Below are 26,925 nucleotides of genomic sequence, written 5' to 3'. Positions count from 1 at the left end.
GGGATCGAACCTGCATCCCAGGTATGTGCCCTTGACCGGGAATTGAACCCGCGGCCCTTCAGTGAGCGGGCCAATGCTTTAGCCACTGCTCACCGGCCAGGGCTATCTCCAAATTTAGAAAATCATTATGGCGGGGGTGAGGAATGGTGTTCCCATGGAGCGGTAAATCCAATGAGGACAGCCAGCCAAATGAGACGTAAGAAATTAGGCACTGTCATATTAAGCTCCATACAGTACACGCCCGCATTGTACTCAAGGCACCAACAATCGGATCGCTCAAAAACAGCACACTGTATCTAACATTTTTATTTTTAACTCTGCTTTGGTAGTACAAAAGTCGTAAAAGTACAAACCAGACAGTTAAAAATACACGTGACACTCAAAAGGGTGAAAATTTTCCTTTACAGATTTTTACATCGAGGTGGCAGCCAGCCCACTCACTCACCGGCAGTCAGCCAGCCCATCGTAGTGTTGTGCGTGGTCAGTCTGTGCGGACCCCGCCCCGCACGGCGGAGGACAGCACAGGCCTGTAAACATCGGTCGCTTTGGGAACACTTACGAGTCCTTATGAGATCATAGAAACCAGTAAAAAGCTTCTGTGTTGAAAATATTGAATGCTTAACTTTTGGCATATTTTGCAGACAGACAAAAACTGCTCAAGTATCAGAAAATATTTAAAATGTCCTGTTGGTATAAATACAATCATCTTAAATATTTTTGAGTATTCTCTTGCCTGTTGTATTGCTATTACAAAAAGTGCTCTGACCTGAATAAAGTTAAAAAAATAATTAAAGCTGAAGAATATCTTACATATTATCCCTCCCCATTCTGACAGAGTATTCTTTAAACAAACAAAAAATGCTTTTTTTTTTCTAAAGCTAAAACTATTGGTCTAGATCGCACATTTATCATTTACACTAATTCACATCCCCCAGATTCCTATATTGCTACTTTTTGGACCTCAGTGAAATTTACTCCACACTGGCTTCCTCTCGTCCACTGTGTCGACGTATGTACACGCGTATGCCTTTTAATTAGTTGTCAGTAAAAAGTCACATGGAATTGAACCTACCATTCATTTAACAGGTTAGAAACTTTAGTCTGCTGCCAGAAGCAGAATGGAATGAGTATATTTACAGTAAATACTTTAAATACATTTGAATGGAAATCACCTCCTGGGGGTCAAGAGAGAAATGTGCTTCTCCCTCTGAAACAGAGCAAGCAGCACGGGCTCTGGGAGCGCTCCCTGTACGTGGACCCGCCCAGCCTTGGCCCAGACCCACCGTAAATGTACTATCACTGCCTCCGAGCTCTTCCAGGTGTTTCATAAACCCCAAGGCAAAGGAAAAAGGGGGGTTTTCAAGCCCAAGGGGGGAAAACCACCAAGACTCTGAAATAACGGGCATTAGCTACAAGATGGAAAACAGCGATGCACTAAGGAAATCGGGCCGGGGAAGGCGGCCTGTCTGGCATGAGAAGCGGAGATTTTTCGTTTTATTTTGACTTGGGTTGTCAAAACAAGAATTTTTTTGTTTTTGTGACTTTAAACCACTTTCCCCTTTATTGAATAAACTAAATAAGAACTGTTTAGCTCAAGTTAAAATAAAAACAAACACACAACTTCCCAATATTTTATAAGTGACCTAAGAGAGTGGCATGATGCAGCAGGAGTCAACGCTGAATTGTCGGTCTCAGCATCCAGAGTCCGCCATCCAGTTCCCATCCGACTCCAGGGCCTCTTGGGGATCCGTTTCTCAGGGCCAAACTAGATTATCTTCTTTCACTACCAGAGTCTTTATCCGCTGTAACAGTTACACTGTAAGAGAATCTTCTTACAACCAGTAGTAAAATAGGAAGTAAGGGTTGGGCGAACAGAAGTACATGTGTGCACATGCGCGCACACACACAATGAGCGCACACACACACACACAGAGCATCAGCTCAGACTGTATACGCATTCTTCCACGTACAGAGTGATCATCCTGGAAAAAACTGTGGTGTGTACACTACGGGGTGGTGGCTGGAGGCAGTTGGGGAGATAAAAAAATGAGCTCTTTTCTTCCCTGGAAATGTGATAATTTTCTCATGAAACTTGTTTCAAAGCCAACTGAATCCCGTCTTCAGCAGAGCAACAATATTCCCTTTTTGGCTTTCTTCCATATGCCTGCAGACTCCGCGATAGAAATCGTACAAAAGATAAAAAACATTCCTTCGGCACAACTTCATATCGCGTAAGTTTTCAGTCTCTTAGAACTCTTCAAATAAAGTCATTCCTAAAAGAGAAATCAAGAAAGGTAAGGCTTTGTAGAAGGTAAGCGTAGTCTCACAGACTAACCTGCCTGAAGATTTAAACACAGAGAAACTGTAACCCACCCTCGTCCCTTCCCACGGCATTCCTCCCGACTACACATTTCTTCTAGAATTCTGTCTGCAGAAAGGTAAGCACCGCCAGTTCAAAGGGACCTCACTATAAGGGTTTCTAAATGAAGGGAGAGCGGAACTTGAGAGCCACAGTGGACGAAGGGTATCGGTCTGGTCTAGCGTGAGTTCTAAGGTGAGCCTTCTCCCTGAGCCAGGTGCCACTTCCTGGGACCCGGCTCTTTAACTCCTGGGCCACTTCTGTCATGTGATCGTGCTCAGCGCAGGGAGCCTTGGATGTCAGGCGAGGTGTCTTTCCCAGGCCTCACCACAGTTACCTCTGAGTCCCTCTTGAGCACCCAGGCAGCTTGGCTGGGATGGCTGGCAAGAAAGAACACAATGATGAATCGGCTCAACCAGAGGTCTTCCCTGCACCTCGAGGGCTCTGTATTGTATTAAGTCCTTCTAACAACTGGTCCGTGTGTCTACATTTACATTACAAATGCAGTCCCTAGTAAACTGGTAAAACAGTTTTCTATTTTCCAAAGTTGTCTCGTTTTTCTTACAAGTGTCTCATCTAACAGACATTTGTGCACCTTTTACTTTCCTGTGTTGAAGACAGGATAACCCGGGACAGGACTAATTCTAGAGCTACCTGTGTGCGCTGGAACATACACACCCCCAGGCCAACCTGCACCAGGTTAAGGAACAAAACATTCTCCTGCGGCCAAAGGTGTGTCTGCCTCTAAATGTCAAACAAAAACAGAGATGAAACCAACTTATAAAATTTGGAGAAAACCCAAAAAGTTGATAGAGATGTCTTAAGTATTACTGTATACTTATTTTCTAATTCACTCTTCAAAATATAGTCTATTATTATCCATATTATCCTTTTCTGTCACTCTGCAATTTATAATACTCATAGTGGTTATGAGAGAGGGGGGAGAGGGAAAAGAAGGGAGGAAAGGAGAGAGAGAAAGAGACAAAGATACTGAGTTTAAGCTAAATAGTTTGGATAAAGGACCCTTTATCCCCTTAGCTAAAAAGGAAACAGACATTGTCGCTTTCAGCATGAGCTGAGTTATTAATTATAAATGAAATGTCATTCCCTGCCCTGCACTGCTGCAACCTAGCACAGCTACACTACAGATCTGAACCTTAAAACTGAACCAAGTCAAGTCTGGGAATACTTTCAATGGAGAGTTGATTAATGTGGAAGAGGCTAGCAAGGAAAAAGGTAGAATGGCCAGAGGTGGAAAATACAAAATTGGTCCTAAAAGAAAAAAGAGAATTTCCCCAGTCAAACTTCAAACTGGGCCATTGGTAGTCAACTATTTTTATGTCTCCTTTTATCATCTGCCCTCTTAGACCTAGACTTTTTTGCATCAAGGAAAACAAGGTCAAGGGTGAGGGATGTCAGGCCTAGAATGTAATGTTTCATCACAGCAAGAGTTTTCATTCCAAAGTAGGAGAACTTCCCATTTCTAGTTCTTTGCACAGATTTGACCATCTTTAAGGGGGTGGGTGAGCAAGACGGAGGGCTGGGCTAGGAACATGGGTCTAAAGCCAGACCCCATGACGAGCTGTGGGACTGGAGCAACGGGGTCTGACACAGATGATAGATGTATAATGCTTAACACAGAGCCAAGCAGTCCGCACATGCCCAAGGGTGAGTTCTCTGGATCATGGCCATCATCACGCTGCCTTCTGTGACGGGTTAAACTTGCACTGTACACAGTGTCTTTGAGAGAAGGGAAAAATACAAATTGCTGCTCAACGTCCTCACTACTCATACCAGGAACTAAGCAAAAAACGAGGGAGGGGGCAGTTAACCGTTTTAAAAGCTCTATTACAAGCTGCTCAGCACTGAGCTCTCTGCAAACACACACGTGTTATCAGGCAGCACGTGACCAGCACAGCAGCTCTCAATTTCCAGCTAAATCCCTTTCTGACCAGGATGACACCCCGCGGGAAGAAGACACCGCGTGCTCTGTGGCTTATAAAGTTCCCGCTGCGGCCTCACTCCAGGGCTGTGTCACATGCAGGTCCACGTTGTGAAATTCCTTCTTGTTTCACCCTACAGTTGTGAATATATCCATATTAATAAACAAACACGGGCTTTAAGACGCTATTTCTTTACCTCAGCACACCCATGTTTAAAGGTGCCCTCCACAGGGTCCCAGAGCACTCAGGAACCATGGCGAGGCTGACGTAAAGGCGGGGGAGGCCGGCAGCCGTGTACAGGAGGGAGGACAATCGCCCACCCACCATGATACACATTTCCCATCACCAGGGGACCCCCCATATTTAACAAGCCCGACCTCTCTTTCTTTTGGTGATAACAGTCTCATATGAGTGAATGCTCAAGCTGGAAGCAATTAAGCACAGCTTCCTTATATTGAAAAGACAATGCATAAATCCCAAGTGTGGCCATTTCCCCCATGAAGACTGATGGGCAGAAATGTAGAACCTCAAAGAATGATCTGGCCCAGAAGGTGTGGCTCAGTGGTTGAGCGTCAACTTATGAACCAGGTCAGGGTTGATTCCAGTCAGGGCCCATGCCCAGGCTGCAGGCTCCATCCCCAGTAGGGGGCGTGCAGGAGGCAGCCACTCGATGATTCTCTCTCATCATTGATGTTTCTATCTTTCTCTCCCTCTCTGTCTCTCTCTGAAATCAATAAAAAATATGTATATATATTTTTTATTTTCTTTAAAAAAAGTTGAAGACTGATCTGGAAAGAATAAAGAGGTCACTTTTTTTCTTTAAAGCGGATTGCTTGCTACACAAGTCTAATTATAAAGATAAAGCCATGATTGCACCAAAGCCACAGAGCAATACGTTCCAGGACCCTCAGTGGGTGCCTGAAACCACAGAGAGTCCTGAGCCCTATGTACATCTACTGTTTTTTTCCCCTATGCGCATCCCCATGATAAAGTTCATCTGGAAATTAGGCACAGTAAGAGGAGTAAGGTTTACCTGAACTCAGGCTCTGTGATACCGTGACAGACCCTCTGGTAGCGGAGGTGACTGCCGAGTGACTAACGGGCGGGTGCGGTACACGCTGGGCAGAGGGATGATTCACGTCCGGGGCAGAACAGAGCAGGTCGCATGAGATTTCATCATGCTAATGAGACAGACTCTCACTTTACAAATAAAACTTCAGATAATGGGGAGGGAACTTCTGTATCTTTGTGATTAAGACATATATTTCCCTTGCTAAAAAGGATTCTCTAGAAAAAAGGATCTGGTCCCTTTAAAAACGACAAACGTAAGGACTGAGCCCTCGAAGGGCAGGTGGAAGGAAAGAAAGGACCCCTGGTCAGTAAGCACAGGAGCTGGCATTGGCAGCTGCTCTCTGCGCTAAGCCCCGGGACTCAGGGACAATCTGCCCAATGATTGCCAGAGTCAACGACGCTGCCATTCTCCTAGGAGGAAACTGAGGCTCACGGTTCACAGCACGCCTGAGGCCACACAACACTAATGTTACAGTCACCCCGCACCGGGCGGCCACACCGGGCACCACCGACACCCTGAGATCTGCTGGTGCCCTCACCTCTCCACTCCGGCCTGTGGGGCAACAGGAAGGAAACGCGGGACCTGGAACCGCCAGCTCCACAGCAACAGGTAAATGATGCTGGAAAGCTGCACCCCACCAGGCACCCCGTTCAAAAGTGCACCTGTACAGAGTGAAGAGTTAAAGCCTACAGAACCACTCAGCTGGCTGAAGAATTTTCTAGAACACTTTTAAATAAAATAAATGGGGAAGTTATTTATAGAAACAGCTAAAACTGCAGCGGTAATATTCACGCTCAAGTCCTAGAGCTACAGGTATGTGATCTCCCACCGGTAACCTGTAACCTTCAAGATCAAACTCAGTGCCAGGCTCTGGCCAGCACTCCGGTTACGTGCTGGCCGCCACGCGTGGAAAGCACTAACCACGTGACGGGGGATCTCCCAGCAGTGCTGCCTGCACGGGCTGTCACTCTGCCGGGTGTAGGTCAACAGGAGACACCAGAAGGCACCGAGTGGGTGTCTACAGTCCTTTCACTCTTGCTCTGCTCTAAACTCTGTGGTAAATTTTATAAATGTATATTCATTCCTATGTAGTCTGACCTCCTGGTTCATAGGTTGTTGCTCAACCACTGAACCACACCGGCCAGGCTCCACATTTATTTAGAAAGCACAACAGATCCATGCTAACCTCAGCTAATCCGCACAGTCTCTTTAAGTCAGCACTCTCAGAATGATCAGTAGCACATACTTTAGAACTGACTCAAACATTAAAAACTGTAGATTCTGCAGGTTGCAGAATCGGTTATATCACAATGCTAGTGTTAACGTTCATCTTCCCCAACAGAAAAGCAAATGGTGGTTTCATTTCAGTTTGTATTTATTTGATTATTAATAAGGTTGGGCATTTTTCATGGTTAATGAACATTGCGTCTTCTGTGTATTGTAAGGGTTCTGCACTTAATTCCAACGTTGAGTGTGTGTGTGTGTGTATGTGTGTGTGTGTGTGTGTGTGTGTGTGTGTGTGTGTGAGAGAGAGAGAGAGACTGGAGGTGGAGGGGGGACACACGGGAAAATTCCAACCCTCCAGTCACATGGTTACCTAGGGGCTTTACAAAGTGACCTCAGTAACACAACAAAAGACTGCTTTGGCCTTCACCACTTAGAAATGTCAAGGTTTTCCTTAGCTCTGTGCCAGAACTGGGTATGAAGACCAAATACATATTCTTATTATAAATCACATCACAGCCCCACTTCAGTAAGGAGTTTAACAATTAAAACTTGAGTTTTTTTAAGTATCAATAGTTAGCACCTTTTTATATATGTGGGTCAATCCAGGAAAAATTAAAGTGTTTATAGGTATTCTTCCTGGAAACAGCTTTTTAAAGCAGTACAGGGCTGCCCGGCCGTGGGGCTCCGTGTGTTGGAGTATCGTCCCGTGCGCTGAAAGGTCACAGGTTCCATTCCCAGTCAGGGCACATAGCCAGGCTGCGGATTCTACCCCCGGTTGGGGTGCACATGGGAGTCAACGGGTCAATGTTTCCCTCTCCCTCTCCCTTCCTCTCTAAAATCAATAAAAATGCATCTTTGGGAGAGGATTAAGGATAAAAAAGGAAAGCAGCATAGGGATAAAATGTATATTCCTGCAAATTATACTGCCTTCTTCACTGAGTAATGCCCGTGAGATGCTGCCCTCGTGTAGCTTTGCGTCTCCGACGTGAGATTTGGATCTCACTAGGAAGCCTGAAGGTTGCTCTTTACTGAGTCAGATCCTCACAGCAACTTAAATGTGTTCATATATTTAGCAAAAATGGGTTGCCCAAGTGACAGTAAGTGAACACCGTGATCTACCCGCCCTGCGACAGTGAGAGTCAGAGCACTTTATTCCCAGTAAAACGTAATTCACATGAAAAATGGTGCTGTATCTGGAAAAACAAGGGTTCGCCTGGGAAATATTCAAATGCAGTTCTGCAGTATTAGTCTCAACACAACTATGATTTAATGCCCTTCATTCCCGGTCAAGGACACATTCCTGGGTTGCAGGTTCAATCCCAGGCCCCAGGCGGGGCGCATGCGGGAGGCAATCAATCGATGTGTCTCTCTCTACGTAGATACAGCTAGAAAAACTTATTATTCTGAATAGTACCAGGTCTTGCTAATGAAAAACGCAAACAAGTTAGACATTGGCTTGTGAGCCTGAGTTCCACTGACCGGCCGTCAGAGCCTCTATGTGAGCATCAAATGAATAGCCTACACCTTGTAGGTTATGTCCAACCTGGCCTCTCTGAGTCGCAGAAAAATTAAGAAATATTTTTTAAAACTTTTATACGGTTATTTGCTAAGGATAAGTAGGGCTTGATATAATGCAGTAGTAACATCTAGCATTTGCCTACTTAGCACTGAGTGCCAAGGCACAGCGCCCCTAAGAGGTGGGCGATATTCTCATCGTCCCACTTTTCAGATGGAGAAGCTGAGGCACGAGAGGCTAAGTTATTGTCCGAGATTACACAGCTGAAAAGTGACAGGCCGGGACTGGGGCACAGAGAGCCTGTCCCATGGAGGCACTACAGCAAGCATGGCAAACTGGAGAAAGCAGGTGCTGCTCTTTAGTTAAACTACTTCATGTGAGCAAAGACCAAAGCCTCAAGTTACAAATTAATAAAAATAAAGATATTTCTAGTAGCACAGGATCTCACTCATCTAGGGGAAATGATGAACAACATAGACAGATGAACAAGAACAGACCCAGAAACAAGGAGGCATGGATCAGACTGTCGGGCCTCAGAGGGAGGGGAGGGGAGGGTGGGGATATAGGGGAGAGATCAACCAAAGGACTTGTGTGCATGCATATGAGCCTAACTAACCAGTGGTTAAGGACAACAGGGGGGTGGGGCATGCGTGCGGAGAGGTGTGGGATGGGAATGGGGGGATGAGGACAAATATGTGATACCTTAATCAATAAAGAAATTTAAAAAAAAAGAGTTTGTAGAAACCTTAAAAAAATAAAAATAAAATAAAAAAATAAAGACCCTGTTTATAGCTATTAATTCCCTCTTCTTTCTCGTCCTGGGCAAAACTGTCCCCGAGAGCACTTCATTCTCTGCCTCCCCGGAGCCCCTCAGGTCCGCCTCTCGGTCCCGCAGTCTCCGTGAGCGTCCAGCTCTGCAGCTCCTACGGTGAAAAGGGCAGAGGCCACGGCCCCTCTTTCTTAAGTTCTGGTCAGATGACAGGGCCCCTGAGGGAGGAGAGGAAAGCTCCCTTTTCCCTCAGGAATCAGGGGGTCAACCTCTGGTCAACAACAGGGAGGGCCTGCAGCCGCCGCCGGGGAGGGGTGTGGAGAAGATGGCTGGCTTTGGTGGCAACTCAAACAAAACAAAAGGCTCTGGTTCCCCTGCTGTCTCCGTGCTGGGATGCTGACAAATACGTTTTAGTCTCTTCTGTGCACAGAAGAAGGCTGTGGGAGGATAACTGAGAATATCCGAGCGATGACAGCAAAGTATGTTTTTGGTCCACCCAAAACTGCATTAAGTGTTTTGGAGCTATTCCCAACAACAAGGAACAAACAGGCCACAGAGCTTTCCAAATGCACCCAGCATTCCCTCTTCATAACTCAAGCAATGGGGGAGAGTACAAACTCAACGGCCATCAGCTCCAACCAAAGGGGAAGTGCATCCACACAGACATGCTGTACAAGCATGTGTGTGTGCTCAGAGTAACCCCGGGAGGTACCGAGGACGCCGGCCTCCGCAGGCCCCTCTTGGAAAGGGGCCGGGAGTGACGTGTGCTGAGGGAACGGGGTGGAGAATGGGTGAAGACTTACATTTCTTAAGACTTTTAATTACTGTGTGCATGTTCAACATCCAACACTTTGGAGGCGGTGAAGGGACTAACCCATCAGGAAGGCCCAGTCCAGGCTCTGGAATTAATGATCAGCATGACCTTGAACAACATACATAACCTCCTAGGGCCTCCCTACTCTAAAACGAGGGAGCCAAGGAATAGGGAGAAAATTCTACTATTAATACCGGGACAGAAACTCCCTGAGAACATGGCCCCTGTCTGTCTGTCTTCCACAATGCCGCATCCCTAAGGCCAGGCACAGTGCCTGGCACATAGTAGGGACTCAATAAATACTTTTTTTAAAATATATTTTATTGATCTTTTTACAGGGAGGAAGGGAGAGGGATAGAGTTAGAAACATCGATGAGAGAGAAACATTGATCAGCTGCCTCTTGCACACTCCCTACTGGGGATGTGCCCACAACCAAGGTACATGCCCTTGACCGGAATCGAACCTGGGACCCTTCAGTCCACAGGCCGACGCTCGAGCCACTGAGCCAAACCAGTTAGGGCTCAATAAATACTTTTAATAGGTATAATTATGCCTGAATTGCCCTGAACCAGCAATCGTAGCTCCTTTGAGATCTCATGTCTATGATCTTAGTCTCCCTGTAAGAAAAGAGACCCGTGCACAAATGGACCTGGTCCAGGCACAGCTTGAACAGCCACACACCATCAGGAGGTCCCCACAGGAGCCCAGAGGAGGCCCTGCCCGGTGACGGATGATACTGCCAGAATGGTCACTAACGTAACCAACCGGGCTAAGCTGAGCAAGAAGCTTCCCCACTTGTTGGAGAAAGCAAAGTTCCCCTGAACTTCAAAGTCCCTGAGCATGTTGGCTCCAAAGTATGGATTTCTCCCCATCCAAGCCCTCTCACTGCCTAACCTAGGGATCTGGGAAAAGTGAATCCCTCTGAGCGCATTCCTCATGTGTAACGTGGAGAGATTATCACCCATCACTCATTAGGGTGCAGCTTCTTTTTATAAATTTATATATCATTGTCCCCTTGAAGACCACTGAATTGAATGAAGTGGCTTCCATTAAACCTGAGATCCTTTTGCTTTTTAAAAAATATGTATTTTACCATGAAAAAGTTATATGCGATGGAGAAGAATATTAACATATTAGCGGTATCTGAGATTTCTCACCATCCTCTCCTTCCCTGGGAAGTTAACCAAAGAAGCCCGACAGCAAATAAAGCAACACAGCTTTGGGGAGGCTCCACGGGTCCCTCCACCACTCTCCCAAAGGGAGAAAGCTTGCCTTTCCCTCCCTGTTAGAGGAGAAAGTAAAGGCACCAAAGGTCAGGAGAGCTGACCTTGTGATTGACCAGCATGCTCATGCGCGGAGGGAGCCGCAGCAGAGTGGCCCAGGTGCAGAGCCACCCAGGTACGGAGCAGCCCAGGTGCAGAGCCACCCAGGTACGGAGCAGCCCAGGTGCAGAGCCGCCCAGGTACGGAGTGGCCCAGGTGCAGAGCCACCCAGGTACGGAGCGGCCCAGGTGCAGAGCCGCCCAGGTGCAGAGCCACCCAGGTACGGAGTGGCCCAGGTGCAGAGCGGCCCAGGTGCAGAGCCGCCCAGGTACGGAGTGGCCCAGGTGCAGAGCGGCCCAGGTGCAGAGCCGCCCAGGTACGGAGTGGCCCAGGTGCAGAGCGGCCCAGGTGCAGAGCGGCCCAGGTACGGAGTGGCCCAGGTGCAGAGCGGCCCAGGTACGGAGTGGCCCAGGTGCAGAGCGGCCCAGGTGCAGAGCGGCCCAGGTACGGAGTGGCCCAGGTGCAGAGCGGCCCAGGTGCAGAGCGGCCCAGGTACGGAGTGGCCCAGGTGCAGAGCCACCCAGGTACGGAGTGGCCCAGGTGCAGAGCCACCCAGGTACGGAGTGGCCCAGGTGCAGAGCCGCCCAGGTACGGAGCGGCCCAGGTGCAGAGCCGCCCAGGTGCAGAGCCACCCAGGTGCAGCCCAGGTGCAGAGCCGCCCAGGTGCAGCCCAGGTGCAGAGCCGCCCAGGTGCAGCCCAGGTGCAGAGCAGCCCAGGTGCAGAGCCGCCCAGGTGCAGCCCAGGTGCAGAGCAGCCCAGGTGCAGCCCAGGTGCAGAGCAGCCCAGGTGCAGAGAGGCCCAGGTGCAGAGCCGCCCAGGTGCAGAGCGGCCCAGTCCTCAGGACCACCCTCTGATCTTTAAGATGGCAGAAACGTAAGTCAGCCAAACTTTTCCATTGTCTTGTAACTAATTCTCATTCCACCTCCAGGAAGAGAGGGATGGTTATTTCTAAGGCCCTCTTAACACAAGCAAGACAGTGGTCCAAATCCTAACGGACTTGCCAAATTTCTATTCTGAGATGTCGTAAGAGTCCAGTTGCTCTAATGTTCATAAGAAAAAGAAAAAAAAAAAAGAAAAAAAGAGAGATTCACAGAACCTACTGCTGATGCTTGAGGAAGCGGTTAATAACTAAGGCACCAAGAATGGGATGAAAAGTATTGGTAATAGTGAATATTTAGTAAATACTAATGCTAAGGACTGATTTAAGAACTCTCCACATACATTATGACATTTAAGTCCAACAACAAACTCATTTTAAAAATGAAGAACCTGAGGCTTGGAGAGGTTAATCTGTTTAAAACCATTGGTAGTTAGTAGCAGTTAAAATTAAATCTAAGCATGGATAAAGAAGTGCAAATTGGTTGTTGCAAAATAATTATGGGAATGTAAAGTACAACTTAAGGAATATAGTCAATAATGTAATAACTAGGCAGGGTGCGGGATTTATTGGGGTGATCACTAAGTTATATGATATCTGATCATGGGGTGTACCTGAAACTAAAATAATAATGTATGTCAACAGTAATTAAAAATTAAAAAATGATTTAAAATAATAACAACAAAAATGTCTCAGCAAAAATGTCTAAACCTAAGAAGCTTAAAACTCAGCTTTTAATCATTAAAATAATTTAAATTAGAAAAATTTCAATATGATTTTAAATAAAGAGATGTCTACTATTATAACTTTTTGATAAAAAAAAATACTATCTAAATTTTCAAAATCAATGTCTGCAATAAGATCCTACCATAAAATGGGAAAAAGAGTATACACTTCAGAAATGTGCAATACAGAATGCTTACAATAGTATTTTTTTCTATAAAGTCAATTTCAACACATGCTTATATGTCTAAATGTTGTTGTTTTTAAATCCTCACCCAAGGATATGTTTTTATTTTTATTATTTTAAGAAAGGAAGGAAGAAAAAGAGAGAGGGAAACATCAATTGGTTGCCTACTGTACTCGCCCTTACAGGGGTTCGAACAGGCAACTTAGGTATGTGCCCTGAGGGAGAATCGAACCTGCGACGATTTGATACCATGGGACAACACTCAACCATCGGAGCCACCCAGCCAGGGCACGACAGTGTCACCGTTAAGAAGTGGAGACCATTGGATGTGAGGGTGATCTGGCTGCGACATCTGTCACCCCATTGATCGCCAGGGTTGATTCGGCTGATCTGGCTGGCTAGGCGGGTGTCCCCCTCCTCCCTCACCGATCCATGTGCGTCCCTCCCGAAGCTGCGCGCTCGCTCGGTCGAAGAGGACGACCTTCCCCCCAGAGGAGAGGACCCGTCTTCGGTCAAGGGTATATGAGTAGCTGCGCTCCCCTGCTAGAACCTCCAAACAAGCTCTCAAGAAGTGGAGACCAGTGATAATGAAGGCAAGGCAGTGGCGTCTGCAGCCTGAAAGCAATTCAATTTATGCAACTTTGAAGAACAAAAGTGTATTCTTCTAAGAAGAAATCAAAACACATTTTCTGTGGAAAAAAGAAACCACTCTAACCGCATTGCCAAAATAAACCAGGCAGGAGCAAGTCAGATCTCTGCTGCACAGGCCAGGGAGACCGGGCGGAAAGAATCAACTGATTTTGTTTTTTAAAAAGAGAAGGAAAGAGAGAGAAATCCTGCCCCAGTCTTGATAACGTTCTGTTTAGAATAATAAGTCTGGTTTCTAGTACCAGCCACCTAATTTAAAAAAGAAAGAAAGAAAGAAACCTAACCAATGAATAGACATATTTTGAATATCTGAATCAATTCTACACTAAAACAGGCACAACAGTAAAATGATTTGGCCAAAAATCCAAATTTAAACAAAAACATTTTTCAGGAAAAAGAAAAACTCTAAACACTGTATTAGACTGCACAAAAAACACGTAATACTCCTGCCCTACTGTAGTCATAGTTTAGGGCAAACCTTTCAATTCAGTCCAGAGCCAGAGATTCGGGCCCAGGAGGAAAAGTTTCAGGATCTCCCCTCTTGGAAAATGAAGTCGTTAAATATGCTAAACACTCTTTCTGGGGGTGAGAAATATAAAAACCAGCAAGAAAACTTTGAATGAACACATACATTTTTTGTAAAGGTCAGTGAATATTCCCCTCCCTCCTTGTTCCGCGTCCACTCTCTGCTGGGTCCTCAGACCGGTCACTCACCAGGTCCCAGCCCCAGCTGAGCCGGGAAGTGTAGGGGTCCAGGCCAGGCTGCCTGGGTTGGACTCTAAACTCCCCACATGCTTGCTGGGAACTCTGATTCCATGAATCATGAGCATTCATAGTATTCTCTCTACTTTTGAGTTTGTGTGAAAACTTCCATAACAAAATTTTTAATGTTAATTTCAAAATGAATTATCAGTTGAGGGCTAGGAAAACGCATCGCATTCCCTTCTTGAATCATCCCTGTGCTGATGTGGACGGTGCAACACAATATGACTAAGGTCTACTGAGAGTCAACTGCAGGCCAGACACTCTCCTGGCACTTGCCTTAATCAGTAAATGTTGTATCCTATTCACATCAAGGGAGCAGGGAACAGGGCAGTCAAGTACAGTTTCCTAGTAGGGAAGCGAGGATGTGAGCATCTGTCTTCTGATCAGATTCAATGCTCTCTCACAAAATCCTGGTGGATGGTTATGTGCTTTGCAGGGAACGTCACACATTTAAACCAGTTAAATGTGGCCAGGATGTCAGATGATTAGATCAAATTCCTATAGTCAGGTATAGTCAAATTCCTATTGCTGGACTAAGAAAACCAGCTGAGCAATCCTAATTCTTTTTTTTAAAATATATTTTATTGATTTTTTTACAGAGAGGAAAGGAGAAGAATAGAGAGTTAGAAACATCGATGAGAGAGAAACATCGATCAGCTGCCTCCTGCACACCCCCTACTGGGGATGTGCCCGCAACCAAGGTACATGCCCTTGATCGGAATCGAACCTGGGACCTTTCAGTCCACAGGCTGATGCTCTATCCATTGAGCCAAACCGGTTTTGGCCAATCCTAATTCTTTTAATCTCCCTAAAGCTCCAGGTCCTCTCTCCAGGCAGCAGGCCAGGGCACACTGACAAGGCTCTCATCAGGCTGAGCCTCGCACTTCCTGCCTGAAGGCGAGCAGTGCCTTCTTCCGCATGGTCTGCTCCGTCTCTCCACACAATGTCATTTGCAGACGCACTAAACCCAAGCTCACTTCACAGCTAAGCTGGCTGGGCCTTCCGCACCTAGACTTGCATGGTCAGACGCTTCTCTTCCCGGCCAGATGGGCCCCACGACTAATCAGAATGCTTCTCTACTTTACCGGAGTCACTTAGATTCCAATCCCAACATCTTAGGTGCCAGCTACCGTCTGCTGTCTGTCCAATAAAACTGTCTGCAACGATGGGCATGTTCTGCCTGCACTGCCCAATATGGCACACCCTAATTTTTTTCCAAATATGTTTTTATTGATTTTAGAGGGAAAAGAAGGTAGAGGGAGAGAAACATCGATGTGAGAGTGAAAGTTTTAATTTCTAGCACTAGAAAGCCTATGCCTACAGAATTCAGGAGTGCATTCTTTTAAAGTACTCCCAGGCCATGCCCAACCCCTCGGACCTGGGAGATTATCAAAAGCCACTTCTTCCCCCAATTCAGGCACACCGACCAGAAGTGCAGGAACAAATACTAACCAGCAGCACTGACTGAGATTTAATGAGCCGGGCGCTGGGCCTCAAGTTATTTCACGGAACTCTCACTGCCACTCTCAGAGCAGGTAACACCATTTCCCTTTTCCAGTGAAGAAAGTGAGGCATGAAAAGCCAAAGAACCAAACCCTGGCAGGGTAGCTCAGCAGGTTAGAACGTCGCCCCAGTATGCCAAGGTCACGGGTTCGACACCCGCTCAGGACATATACAAGAAACAACCAGTGACTACATGAACAAGTGGAACAATAAATCGATACCGCTCTTTCTCTCTCTCTAAAATCAATCAATCAATAAACTAATTAATTATTCTTTAAAAGCCAAAGCACCTTGCCCGGGTCCCGGTGCTGGTGAGTGGCAAACTGGGATTTGAGCCTGGCCGCCTGACCCGGGGCTCAGGTCCCACCTTGCTATTTCCCAGGGCCTTCAGAGACCCCAGCAGTCCACTGCCCCACTCCCCGCCCTCCCCTCCTTTTGCCTTCATGTCCGGGCTCACATCAGAGCTCTGGGCCACGATCACTCCAGAGTCCCTTTTACATATAAGAAACATGAAAAGGATGAATGCTATTCAAGCTAGAACAGAAAGAAAGTGGTAAGATAAAAGCTAAGCCAATATCAAATTCTCATGGGCTTCTTTTTTTTTAAAGTAATACTGTATCTTCCAAAATTAAAATGGCCAAACAAGAAGCTTTTACTTTTGCTTTGAAATATTTGGTGGAAAGAGTAATATCCCTACTGGGAGTATTTTAGAATGGCGGCACATTGAAGAAAACTGGGTTCCAATTCGATAAATGGAAGAAGCTTGCTCTAGCCTTTTACAAATCATGGTTTACCTGGACATGATGACAAGGTTACATTTCATTTGGCCTGCATGGTTTTTTAAAAGAAATTTTAATATGCTGCTAATGTTTAAAAACCTGTGGTGATTTCACAATTAAAAAGCCTATACTTCACTTTTTTTTTTTTTTTTTTGCATAAGATCTAGCAACATTAAGTGACTTCTGGTAATGCAAACCGATAAATGGCTTATGTGATTTCTGGTTTGCCACAATCCCCACCACTCCACATTGCCTCTTTATCATGTAGGCCAAGCTCCAGGAGGCACCCAAGTTTGTGGCCTCATTATAGGAAGCTCAGGCCACACGAGTAATCACATTCAGTGCTCTCCAGTCCGACCAGTTGCAGGAAAGCATTCTCATTTCCCTGCCAAGTCATTCCTATTCTCCCCCAGAGAGGCTCCCAGTACCCCATCCCCACCAAGCACCGCCCACCCCCAATGCCACCAAAACTACACTCACCTACAGGTGGACACACCAATATCTCCCACGGGAGGATAGGGACAGGGAGGCGTGGACTCTGGCCATTGGGCAGCAGCTCCACCGCCTCCTCACCCAGCTTCCCAAAGACGGCCCCAGAGCCCAGCTCTACAGAGGACCTCAGCCCTCCATGGACCAGCCACTCAGGGACGGCCCGGTCACCATGGAGCCTCCAGCACAAGAGACCGATGACATCCCAACATTCTAACCAGAACCAGTCAGCAATGGCAACCCTGATTGGCCATCAGTGAGATGGTTGAGATGGGGGAAGATTTGTAAATAAAATGTCCTCATCTCCATGACTACCAAATGATCACTCTCCATCTCTACCTGTATGTTTTTGTATCAGTATAAATGAAAATATAGTGAAAATAGCAAATAAAATAATAAAGTTAATATTTTTCCCTTTCCCTGCTCCATTTTCAGGAAGCATATCACTGAACCTAGCCCATCCCCTAGGCAATTACGCTTCACCTTCTATAGAGAGGAGTATCTACATATACTACTGGAATTCTGTAAGGAAAATTTGTCTCTTCTATTTACTTATTTATTACACTAGAGGCCCGGTGTACGAAATTCGTGCACAGGAGGGGGTTGTCCCTCAGCTCAGCCTGCACCCAGTGGGATTGGGCCTAAAGGGGCAGTCGGACATCCCTCTCACAATCCAGGACTGCTGGCTCCCAACCACTTGCCTGCCTGTCTGCCTGATTGCCCCTAACCGCTTCTGCCTGCCAGCCTGATCACCAACTAACCATTCCCCTGCCAACCTGATCAACGCCTAACTGCTCCCCTGCCAGCACGATTGCCCCTAACTGCTCTCCCCTGCCAGACTGGTCACCCCCAACTGCCCTCCCCTGCCAGACTGGTCACCCCCAACTGCCCTCCCTGCAGGCCTTGTCCCTCCCAACTGCCCTCCCCTGCTAGCCCAGTCACCCCTAACTGCCCTCCCTTGCCAGCCTGGTCGCCCCCAACTTCCCTCCTCTGCCAGCCATCTTGTGTCCACATGGGGGCTGTCATCTTTGACCACATGGGGGCGGCCATCTTGTGTGTTGGAGTGATGGTCAATTTGCATATTACTCTTTTGTTAGATAGGATTATTTATATCAATAAAAACACAAACACACACACACAACTACGACTCACCTGCTACTCTGTGCCTCTCCGTTCTCTCTTCTGAGGGGTCACAGGCACCTCCCCATTGACACTCTCAGCCCCACTGACCGACATCAAACTTCTCCGCTCCTTCTGATTGGATTTGTGTTCCACCTTCGTAACTCTAAACCTGAGGGGCAAAGAGGATATGTTTGCTCTTCCAGGAAACAAGAATGACGAGTGAATCAAAAACCACCCACCTAGAGGATCCCAAATGAACTCAGCCAAAAGTTAGGACAGCAACAGAAGACACCTTAATCAACAGTAAATCCCCCTGTCCCTACCCAACTTCCCGGTTCAGTTTCACTCAGCACATCACAGACGATGCTGGGTACTTCATGGAGCATGAAAAATGCATTACAGATGCGGTACCCAAATATTACACAGCCTCTGAGTTGCTATTTCTAACGACAACATGGGCTTTAACATCTGGATGACGAAAAACATAACCGGTTTGCAAATTAGACTAATGTAATGACGTAACCAAAATGTTCACTCAGAAACTGCCTTAGTCAAAGACACATTTGTCAGACGGTCAGCTCTCTCTCTCTCTCTACACACACACACACACACACACACACACACACACACACACACACACAGCCATAGAAGCCCCAACTATGTATTTTATCAGTATCAGTTGGTAGTAGGGTTTTTGTGCCTAGTTTTTGTCTCTTTTTTTTTTAAGCAAATTTGGATTAATTTTCATTAAGGATTATAGAAAAATTTAAGAAAATTAAAGAAGAGATTTTTCATTAAGATTAAGAGAGAAGTTAAAGAAATTTGCTCAATTTGACTGTTTTTCCATTTCTAGCCTATCATCATGAAATCCCTACGGTCTTTCTCATAATAACTTCTATTTCTGACCTTAAGTTCCCTTAAAAGTATCTCAAATAAATTCTTCTTTGTCCAAAATGAGATCACCCACCATCAGGAGGAGGAGGCTGAGGCAGAGACGGAGGACGGGGGAGGGGAGGTGTCACCAGAACTCTGTTCTCTCGCACTGTAACACGCTAAGTAAACCACGCTGACGGTCCTAGCATTCTGCAGCCCAGAAGGAGAGTTGCACTGGGGGCATTTAATTGAATCGGAGTTGAAAATTTCAGCAGATTTTCCTTTAAAGCAAACAACATTCACTTTGTCCAAACAAGCTACAGGTGCTCGTCGCATCCCACATTCATAAATTCCCATGACTCTGCTTCTTAATAAAGCAGCGTGGTCATGGGCTGCACTGTTTTGCTGGAAGCGGCAGACAGCCCGGCAGTCTGCCCCTCATTGCTGGTGCAACACATGATGAAACTGAATCAAATTAAACAAACAATAATAACAGCCAACATTTCTTGAGTGCATTGTAAGTGCCAAAAACTGGCCTAAAACTTTTACATGAATCATCCTATTTAGTCTCACAGCAACCCAATGAGGTGAGTGTTACTGTCACTCCCAGTTTATTAAGGGGGAAATGAGGCACAGAGAGAAGCAAGAGTTTTTAAGTTGTGGTGCCAAGACTCAAACGAGGGAGATACAATGCGTCCAGGCTACTCTTCCCAGTCTGTCAGTAGGGAAAGAAGGGTCCTGTATGCCCTACTGACAACTGCTCGGTGCCCACAGGGCCTGGTCCAGCACACACGCTCTTAACCGATGCGGCAGCAGCGAAGTTCCCGCATGAGACTCAAAACCGTAATAGCAGACACTGCGAAAATGCTCTACACATAGTCAAACTGGTTCGTTACTTGAACTGCAAGATCTCCACATCACATATGAGTCACAGTAAATGGTACTTTAGGGCTCGGGTGAGGTGAGCTCAAAGAAAACAGTCTCAGGAATGCACATGGAGCTGACGTGTGGACTCCTGGCCTGGCCGTGAGGTGTGGCCGCGTGACTGAGCTCCAGACAGTGGAATGCGAGTGGCAGGAAATGTGCCATCCCCAGGCCCATCTCACCGGCACCTCTTAGGAGCGGTCCTCCGGTACTTCCTCCTTCTGCTAGCAAGCCTGGCAGAGCGCCGATGGAGAAGCGGGGGCTCTGGGTGACTGCTTGAAGAGCCACCCACTGACCTTTCCATCTCCACACAGGAAATATAAACTTCTATTTTGCAAGTAGTTCGGATTGGGCTTTTTTCCTCCCATCACCATTTATCACCTCTCACCCTCTTCCCCCTCCACCTTCCCACCTCCACCCTGCAATCACCACAGTTTTCCATGCCCATGGGTTCTCTCTTTTTTATTACAACAAGTGTGTGTCAACTTTATGTGACAACTTGACCGAGTAAAACCGTTATTTCTGGTGTGTCTGGGAGGGTGTTTCCGAACAGATTAGCAGTTGCATCTGCCGTCCGAGGAAGGATCACCCTCCCCAGTGTGGGTGGGCATCGACCGATCCCTTGAGGGGCTTGAATACAACACGAAGGCAGCGGAAGGCTGAATTTGCTTTTTGCTGGAGCTGGGCCAGGTGTCTCTCCTGCCCTCGACATCAGCCTACTGGTCCCCAGGCCTTCAGGCTGGGATCGGGCCTTACTCCATCGGCTGCCCTGGTCCTCGGGCCTTTGGATTTGGACTGAACTACACCACCAGCTTTCCTGGGTCTCCAGGTCCCAGCCAGCAGATCAAGGGATTTCTCGGCCTCTATAATCACATGAGCCAATTCCTATAACAAATCTCTACTTATTTCTATTTATATCTATCTTATTGGTTTTGCTTCTCTGAAGAACCCTAATACAGCAAGTAATTAATTTTTTACCTCAATTAATACAGCTGACATCTGATCTAGCAATAGCCACCTCTTAGGATTCCTCTGCTGTTGGAAAAATATAGAACTCAGACCTGAAAACTCCTAAAAAGTCCAGAGACGTGACTTGATCCAGGCTAAGGAGAACAGTTCAGTCCAGATCCGCACAGCACAGCAACCACGTTACACACACCCAGAGCATCCACAGGAATCTTACCTGCCCACCGAGAGGACGGTGACCTCCCCTTGGCGCCTCGGGCGGCCTTCTTTGGACTTGCTGGTCGGTTTTATGAAGTGCCACCTCTTGTGTCGACACCGATTGCACACATCTCTCTCGACAGCGCCGCCCACTGTGTGCAGGTGGTGACCACAGATGTGCTTCCCTGGCGTGCCTCCTGGTGACAAGGGCCCGGGGCTCACGGGCGGGCTCCCCGGGGTGCTGGGGGTCACGGGGCTAAGATGGGAAGGAAAAAAAAAAAAGGTAGAAACGGTTACTTAAAAGAAACACCAGCTAAGGCAATCTCTCCCCCTGCTACGTAAGAAGCAGGTTTGAATCAAAAGAAAATAATGCCTCTTCCTATTAAACAAATGAGCTTTATGTACTAGTCTCAGGGAGCAAATTCCTCTTAGGACTATGCAATGACAGCTCATTTTAAATAGCAATAATGTGATTTATCACTTCAAGAATGGAATTAAACACTGCTTCCAACGATGATGCACTGTTTGTCTTTGAAGTATTAGATTTCATTCTAAACAACTGATCTCCATTCTCATGTGATCATACTAATTTCTCACACAGAGCAAAGTGCCTGCCTAGATTTCTAAGCAAAGAGATGCCCTGGAGGATTGATAAATTTAAATTCCAATCAAATTACCTAATGACTTAAGATAGAATATTTGACCCAATTGACTATTGCATCAAAAAAAGAAACTTTTATCCCTGGCTAGTGTGGTTTAGTTGATAGAAGCATCGTCCCATACACCGAAGAGTCGCAGGTTCAATTCCCAGTTGGGACATATAACTAGGTTGTGGCTTCGGTCCCTGGTTGGGACACACAGGAAAGAGGCAATCGATTTTTCTCTCACAAAGATGTTTCTCTCTTTCTCTCCCTCCCTTACCGTCTCTCTAAGAAAAATATTAGAATCCTTGGAGGAAGAAAAAGAAAGCTTTTAGGTTGAGATATCAAAAGTGATGTTCCAAAGAAATGCTGGAGTTGATAATAGTAATAAAAATAGTTAACATAGTAACCTAAGCATTTGATATATATTTAACTCATCAGACCTTATGAAGTAGGTATCAATTTCCTCATTAAAAATTTTTGAGGCTCAGCGAAGCTTAATAAATTACCCAAGGTCACACAGCTATAAGTAATGGATCTGAGGTCCAAATCTAGGAAGTCTAATTCTAGAAACCATGATCTTAATCACCCCCATAGTGCTTCAGAAACAGGGAGATCACCCAAAATATTAAAAAGCAGAGGTATTGCCCTAGCTGGTTTGGCTCAGTGGATAGAGCGTAGGCCTGTAGACTGAAGGGTCCCGGTTTCGATTCCGGTCAAGGGCAAATGCCCAGGTTGCGATCAATGATTCTCTCTCATCATTGATGTTTCTCTCTCTCTCTCCCTCTCCCTTCCTCCCTAAAATTAAAAAAAAAAAAAAAAAAGCAGAAGTATGCAGGCCGGGGATTGGCTCCTTTCAAAAGGCAAATGGCAGGGCTCTGGTCCACTAGAAAAGGAGGAATTAAAACAGGACAGGCCAGCCTGACAGGGAATCAGCCCTCTGACCTGGTGTAAGTGGATACAGGTGAGGCGATCCGTCACCGCAGAGCCTGACACCTCAGGCTGTGTCAGAGCCCCAAGGCACCTGGAAGTCTGCGACTGCACAACCCAGCCTTTATGCTGCTAAAACAGCCAGCTTGCACATTTAGAACAAGTGTGGCCCTTGGTTGAAAAGATACTCTCAAATATCACAGACGACCAATAGCTTCCTGGTGCTCTTCAGGGATGCTCTTTATATGGTTAAAAAAAAAACACAAAAACACGCAGCACCAGCTTTCTGGGGCAAAACAATGTTAAATTAATAACATCCATTCAACAAACATTTATCAAGTACCTGCTGTGTATAAAGCCCGTGTGATGCGCACAGATAACAGAGGCAAAGATCCCATGTGCTAACCGGGTCCTAACACCAGCACAGTACCCAGCACACAGCAGGCACTCGATGAATGCTCCTTATTGGAGAATGACAAATTATATAGAAATTACACAGAAATACAGTCCTGTGATTAATTAGGAAGGACTCAGGGAAGTCTTTCAGTGCCTGAGGTATTTCGTATTCCTTATAATAACCCAATGAAGTGGGTGCAGTGGTTATCCCCATCGTATAGGAGATGGAACTTGACCTCGGAGTGGTCAGGTAACTTCCCAAGAAGATGCTCAGTAAGTCCTGGAGGTGAGACCCTACCCAGGCCCCCACCCCCACCCAAGGCTGCCACTTCCCCCCACCACCATTCTCTACCACAGCAGCTCTCCCTGGGTGCCTCTGCCTCCAGGGACACAGACAATGTGCCCAGACATTCTGGAGGGAGGGGGACACTGGCATCCAGTGAGCGGAGGCCAAGAATGCTGTCCAACACCCCAAGGCACAGGACCTTCCTCACAGCAAATAGCTCTCTGGCCCAGTGTCAACAGTGCGCGGCTGGGAGACCTGCTCCGGCACACGCTGGAGAAAACGTCCCAGACCTGGGAGGGCACTCACCTCTCAGGGTCACAGATGGTGTTGTCTGCTACCATGGCCTTCAGCACATCAGCATTTGCTAGGGGAATAAATGTACAGAATTAGGAGAGCAGGAGAAAGAGGGTAATCACAGAATTACCACATCAGCAAAGCTGCTGGAATAACACCTGACTGAGCTCATTCAGTTCACAGATGAGGCCCTGGGGCCCCGGAGAAGGGAGGGACTTTCCCAAGGAACCCCAGGACAGGGCACCGCCTGCCAATAGCTTTCACCAGGCGGGAACTTAGGATGAGTGATGGAGAATCGACACGGAGGAAGCAGCACCAACAGAGAGCTGTTCCCTACACATCACCACAGAGAGACACAGAAGACACTGCCTCCTCCTCTCAAACCGGAGGGAACGCGGGCATGCTCCACCGCATCCAGCTCACTGCTGAGTATGTAAGAACATGTATGTCGTAGGAGGCCTGTGTGCTATGACTTCTATGTGCCCAAATAATAACCTCTCAACCCTGGATGCCATGTCGTTTCAAGTGTATCCCACGTAAAACCCCACGTGTAATAGAATTTTCCAGGTGGGTCATTTGGCTTGCCTCTGCATCCTTAACCACACAGGCCAAAACTTGGTGTTGGTCACACATACAAGTTACCTAGCATGGACTAAGTTAAATTACACTCCTGTTATATTTTTCCATTGCTTTTCAGGGAGAGGGAGAGGGAGAGGGAGAGGGAGAGGGAGAGGGAGAGGGAGAGGGAGAGGGAGAGGGAGAGGGAGAGGGAGAGGGAGAGGGAGAGGGAGAGGGAGAGGGAGAGGGAGAGAATATATCATCCTCAGGTAAGGAGAAGGAAGGGAGGGAGGGAGGAAGGAAGAAAAAAGGTCATTTCCTCTCCCACCACTACTCGCTTCAGCTTTTTCCCTTACAATCAAGGCAAATTTCCTAAGTAAGAACTACTATTGCCATCAGCAAAATGAGAGTACCTGGTATATGCCAGTCCCTGGTCAAAAGCTTTACAGACCTCACCATGTTTGACTCTCCCGACAACCCTAACAATAGATACAATTATCACCCCATTTTACAAATACAGAGACTGAGGCCTAAAGCCTATAACTAGCTGGCCAGAGTCACACGGGCACAGCAAACAGGCCTGGACACACACTGGTCTACCTGACTCTGTTTCACCTGATGGTCTTCCTACTCGTCCAGGTCTCTACCCCAATGATTAGTAATAGTTCAATAGTTGACAGGTTTGCATAACCATTACAGCAAGTTTCAGAGACCTACAGGAGTTTGTAAAGGAATCCTTTTTGCCATAATATAAATTGCGGTAAGAATTTCACAAAGGGGTCCCTCTGCCTCGTGTGAATGACCAGGGGCCCCTGGAGAATAGTCACAGTACTCTTCGTTGTTATTCTATCAGACCATGAAAGGGCCTGCAAGAGGAGCTCAGCTATGGAGTGGCAGGTACTTTGCAAACTCCATAATGAAAAACACCCCAATGACCTCGCAAACACTCCTCCATTCAGCCTCACTTGAAAGAAAACTTAAAGGTAACACTCCAGCTAATCCAAGACTTGAGATTAGGAGGAAAATAATCAGTGCTCAGGTCAGCTGAGAAATGCATCCTTCAAGAGATACTTATCTACAGTAACCTGATTTGCAACATTCAAGCCATGATATGTGTAAGCCATAAACAAGACTGTCACCATGAGCACAGGGGAAATACTACCCCGTTAGCCAAATTAAAAATGCAAAGCAGAAGACTCATCATACATCATGATTGCAAATGGCTTAAAATATGTAAATATAGGCAAAGTAAACCTAAATAAATGTGGAAAATGGTACTGGATGAATTGCACTTAATTGTACTCCCCTTTTTTTTCAATGTTAAAGGTTAGGCTACGGTGTGCTTACAATGAAAAAGAATTATAAATGTAACACCAACAGAGAGGTGTAAACTGATAGTAAGTTCAGAATCTCTTAATGACAGAGACAAAGGAAAATAAAAATGAACTTGTTCTATAGAGGATTTAAGTCTCAAAGGCAAACTGAAAAAAGCTAGCTCATAACTGGTAAGAGACCAGAGTATGGAACTAACCACCCGGCTGTGGTTTGGGCACAGGCTGGAAGCTGGAGGGGCCACGGCAGGAGAGGGATGTCCTGGGAGATCAGATGTGGCCAAGGAGGGCCAGTGTTACACAAAGGACCAGAATCCCCACCCATTCTCACAGGTCACTGGCCACATCACAGACAGACAGATGAAGGCATTGACAAGGGAGGAGGGTGAAGAATCAGATAGAGTCCGGCCAGTGTGGCTCAGCGGTTGAGTGTTGACCCAGGAACCAAGAGGTCGCCGGTTCGATTCCAAATCAGGGCACATGCCCGGGTTTTGGGCTTGATCCCCAGCAGGGGGTGTGCAGGAGGCAGCCGATGGATGATGTTCTATGTTTCCATCTCTCTATCCCTATCCCTTCCTCTCTCTCTTAAAAAAAAAAAAATCAATAAAGACATATTTTTTTAAAAAAAGAATCAGACAGAAAACAGAGGCTTGGGTATTACCTGACATACCTACTGGGAATTAGCGTAGCTGAAACAAAAAGGCTATTCTCCAAAGGAGGGGACATAATTAAAAACCAAAAGGACAGACCAATTTGCCCTTGAGTGTGGGAGGTAAGGAAATGATACAGAACGCCTGCTCCAGGGGCCCAGGTGCTCCTGGCTGCTGTACTCAAAAGAAGCGCCCCCTGCAGGCAAGCCTGCCACCCAGGTTGTGGGCCCTTGGGCAAGTTTCTTACCCTCTGACTCTCAGCTACCTCATCTGCAAAATGGGCCTATCTCATTGGGCAGTTCTGTGAATTCAATGCTTTAATGTTTCTAGGGTTTTACCAACTACCCCTGTGAAAGAAGGAAGTTTACCACCGCTATGTAAACCACTTGCTGTTACTGCAACCATGAAGGAGGCAGCAACAGCGAGTGGTTAAGTATAGACTCTGGAGTCAGAAGCTAGAGTTCCAACCCCAGTTCTGCCACTTCCCAGCAAGTTAGTTAAGCACTAGGAGCCTCAGTCTTTCGCCTGTAAAATGGCAAGGAAGTACCTGAATCACAGAGTTACTAGTCCCTGGAAAGCCCTTAGAACAGGCCTGGCATGCAGCCAACATTCAGGGCGCGCTATGAAGTCACACACAAGAACTTCAGCCCCTGGCAGTTCCCACAGGCGACTGACTTCAACTGATTCAGCGCCTCGTCCGGTCCTCACTGATTTAGGAGCTGCTTCCGCTCTCAGAAGCCCAGGCCCAGAGGCCTCCAAGC

The 26,925-nt window shown here is 46.7% G+C and overlaps 1 protein-coding gene across 1 annotated transcript in view; it reads right to left on the bottom strand.

Moving 5' to 3' along the window:
* Positions 1–288: 288 nt before the first annotated feature.
* The window catches only part of RELL1 (RELT like 1), a 66,824-nt gene continuing 40,187 nt past the window's right edge, over positions 289–26,925 (bottom strand). Inside the window, exons 4-7 of the mRNA XM_079763836.1 lie at positions 23,638–23,695; positions 21,098–21,334; positions 18,148–18,286; positions 289–2,273 (exon numbers count right to left, since the gene is read on the bottom strand). Of these exons, the coding sequence (XP_079619962.1) occupies positions 18,151–18,286; positions 21,098–21,334; positions 23,638–23,695 (431 nt within the window). The 3' untranslated portion in view covers positions 289–2,273; positions 18,148–18,150. The remainder of the gene's footprint in view (positions 2,274–18,147; positions 18,287–21,097; positions 21,335–23,637; positions 23,696–26,925) is intronic.

This window comes from Cnephaeus nilssonii, assembly GCF_951640355.1.
Source record: "Cnephaeus nilssonii genome assembly, chromosome: 1".
Classification (NCBI taxonomy): Eukaryota; Metazoa; Chordata; class Mammalia; order Chiroptera; family Vespertilionidae; genus Cnephaeus; species Cnephaeus nilssonii.
The sequence above is the reverse complement of the archived record's forward strand: the minus strand, read 5'-3'. Positions and strand labels throughout refer to the sequence as shown.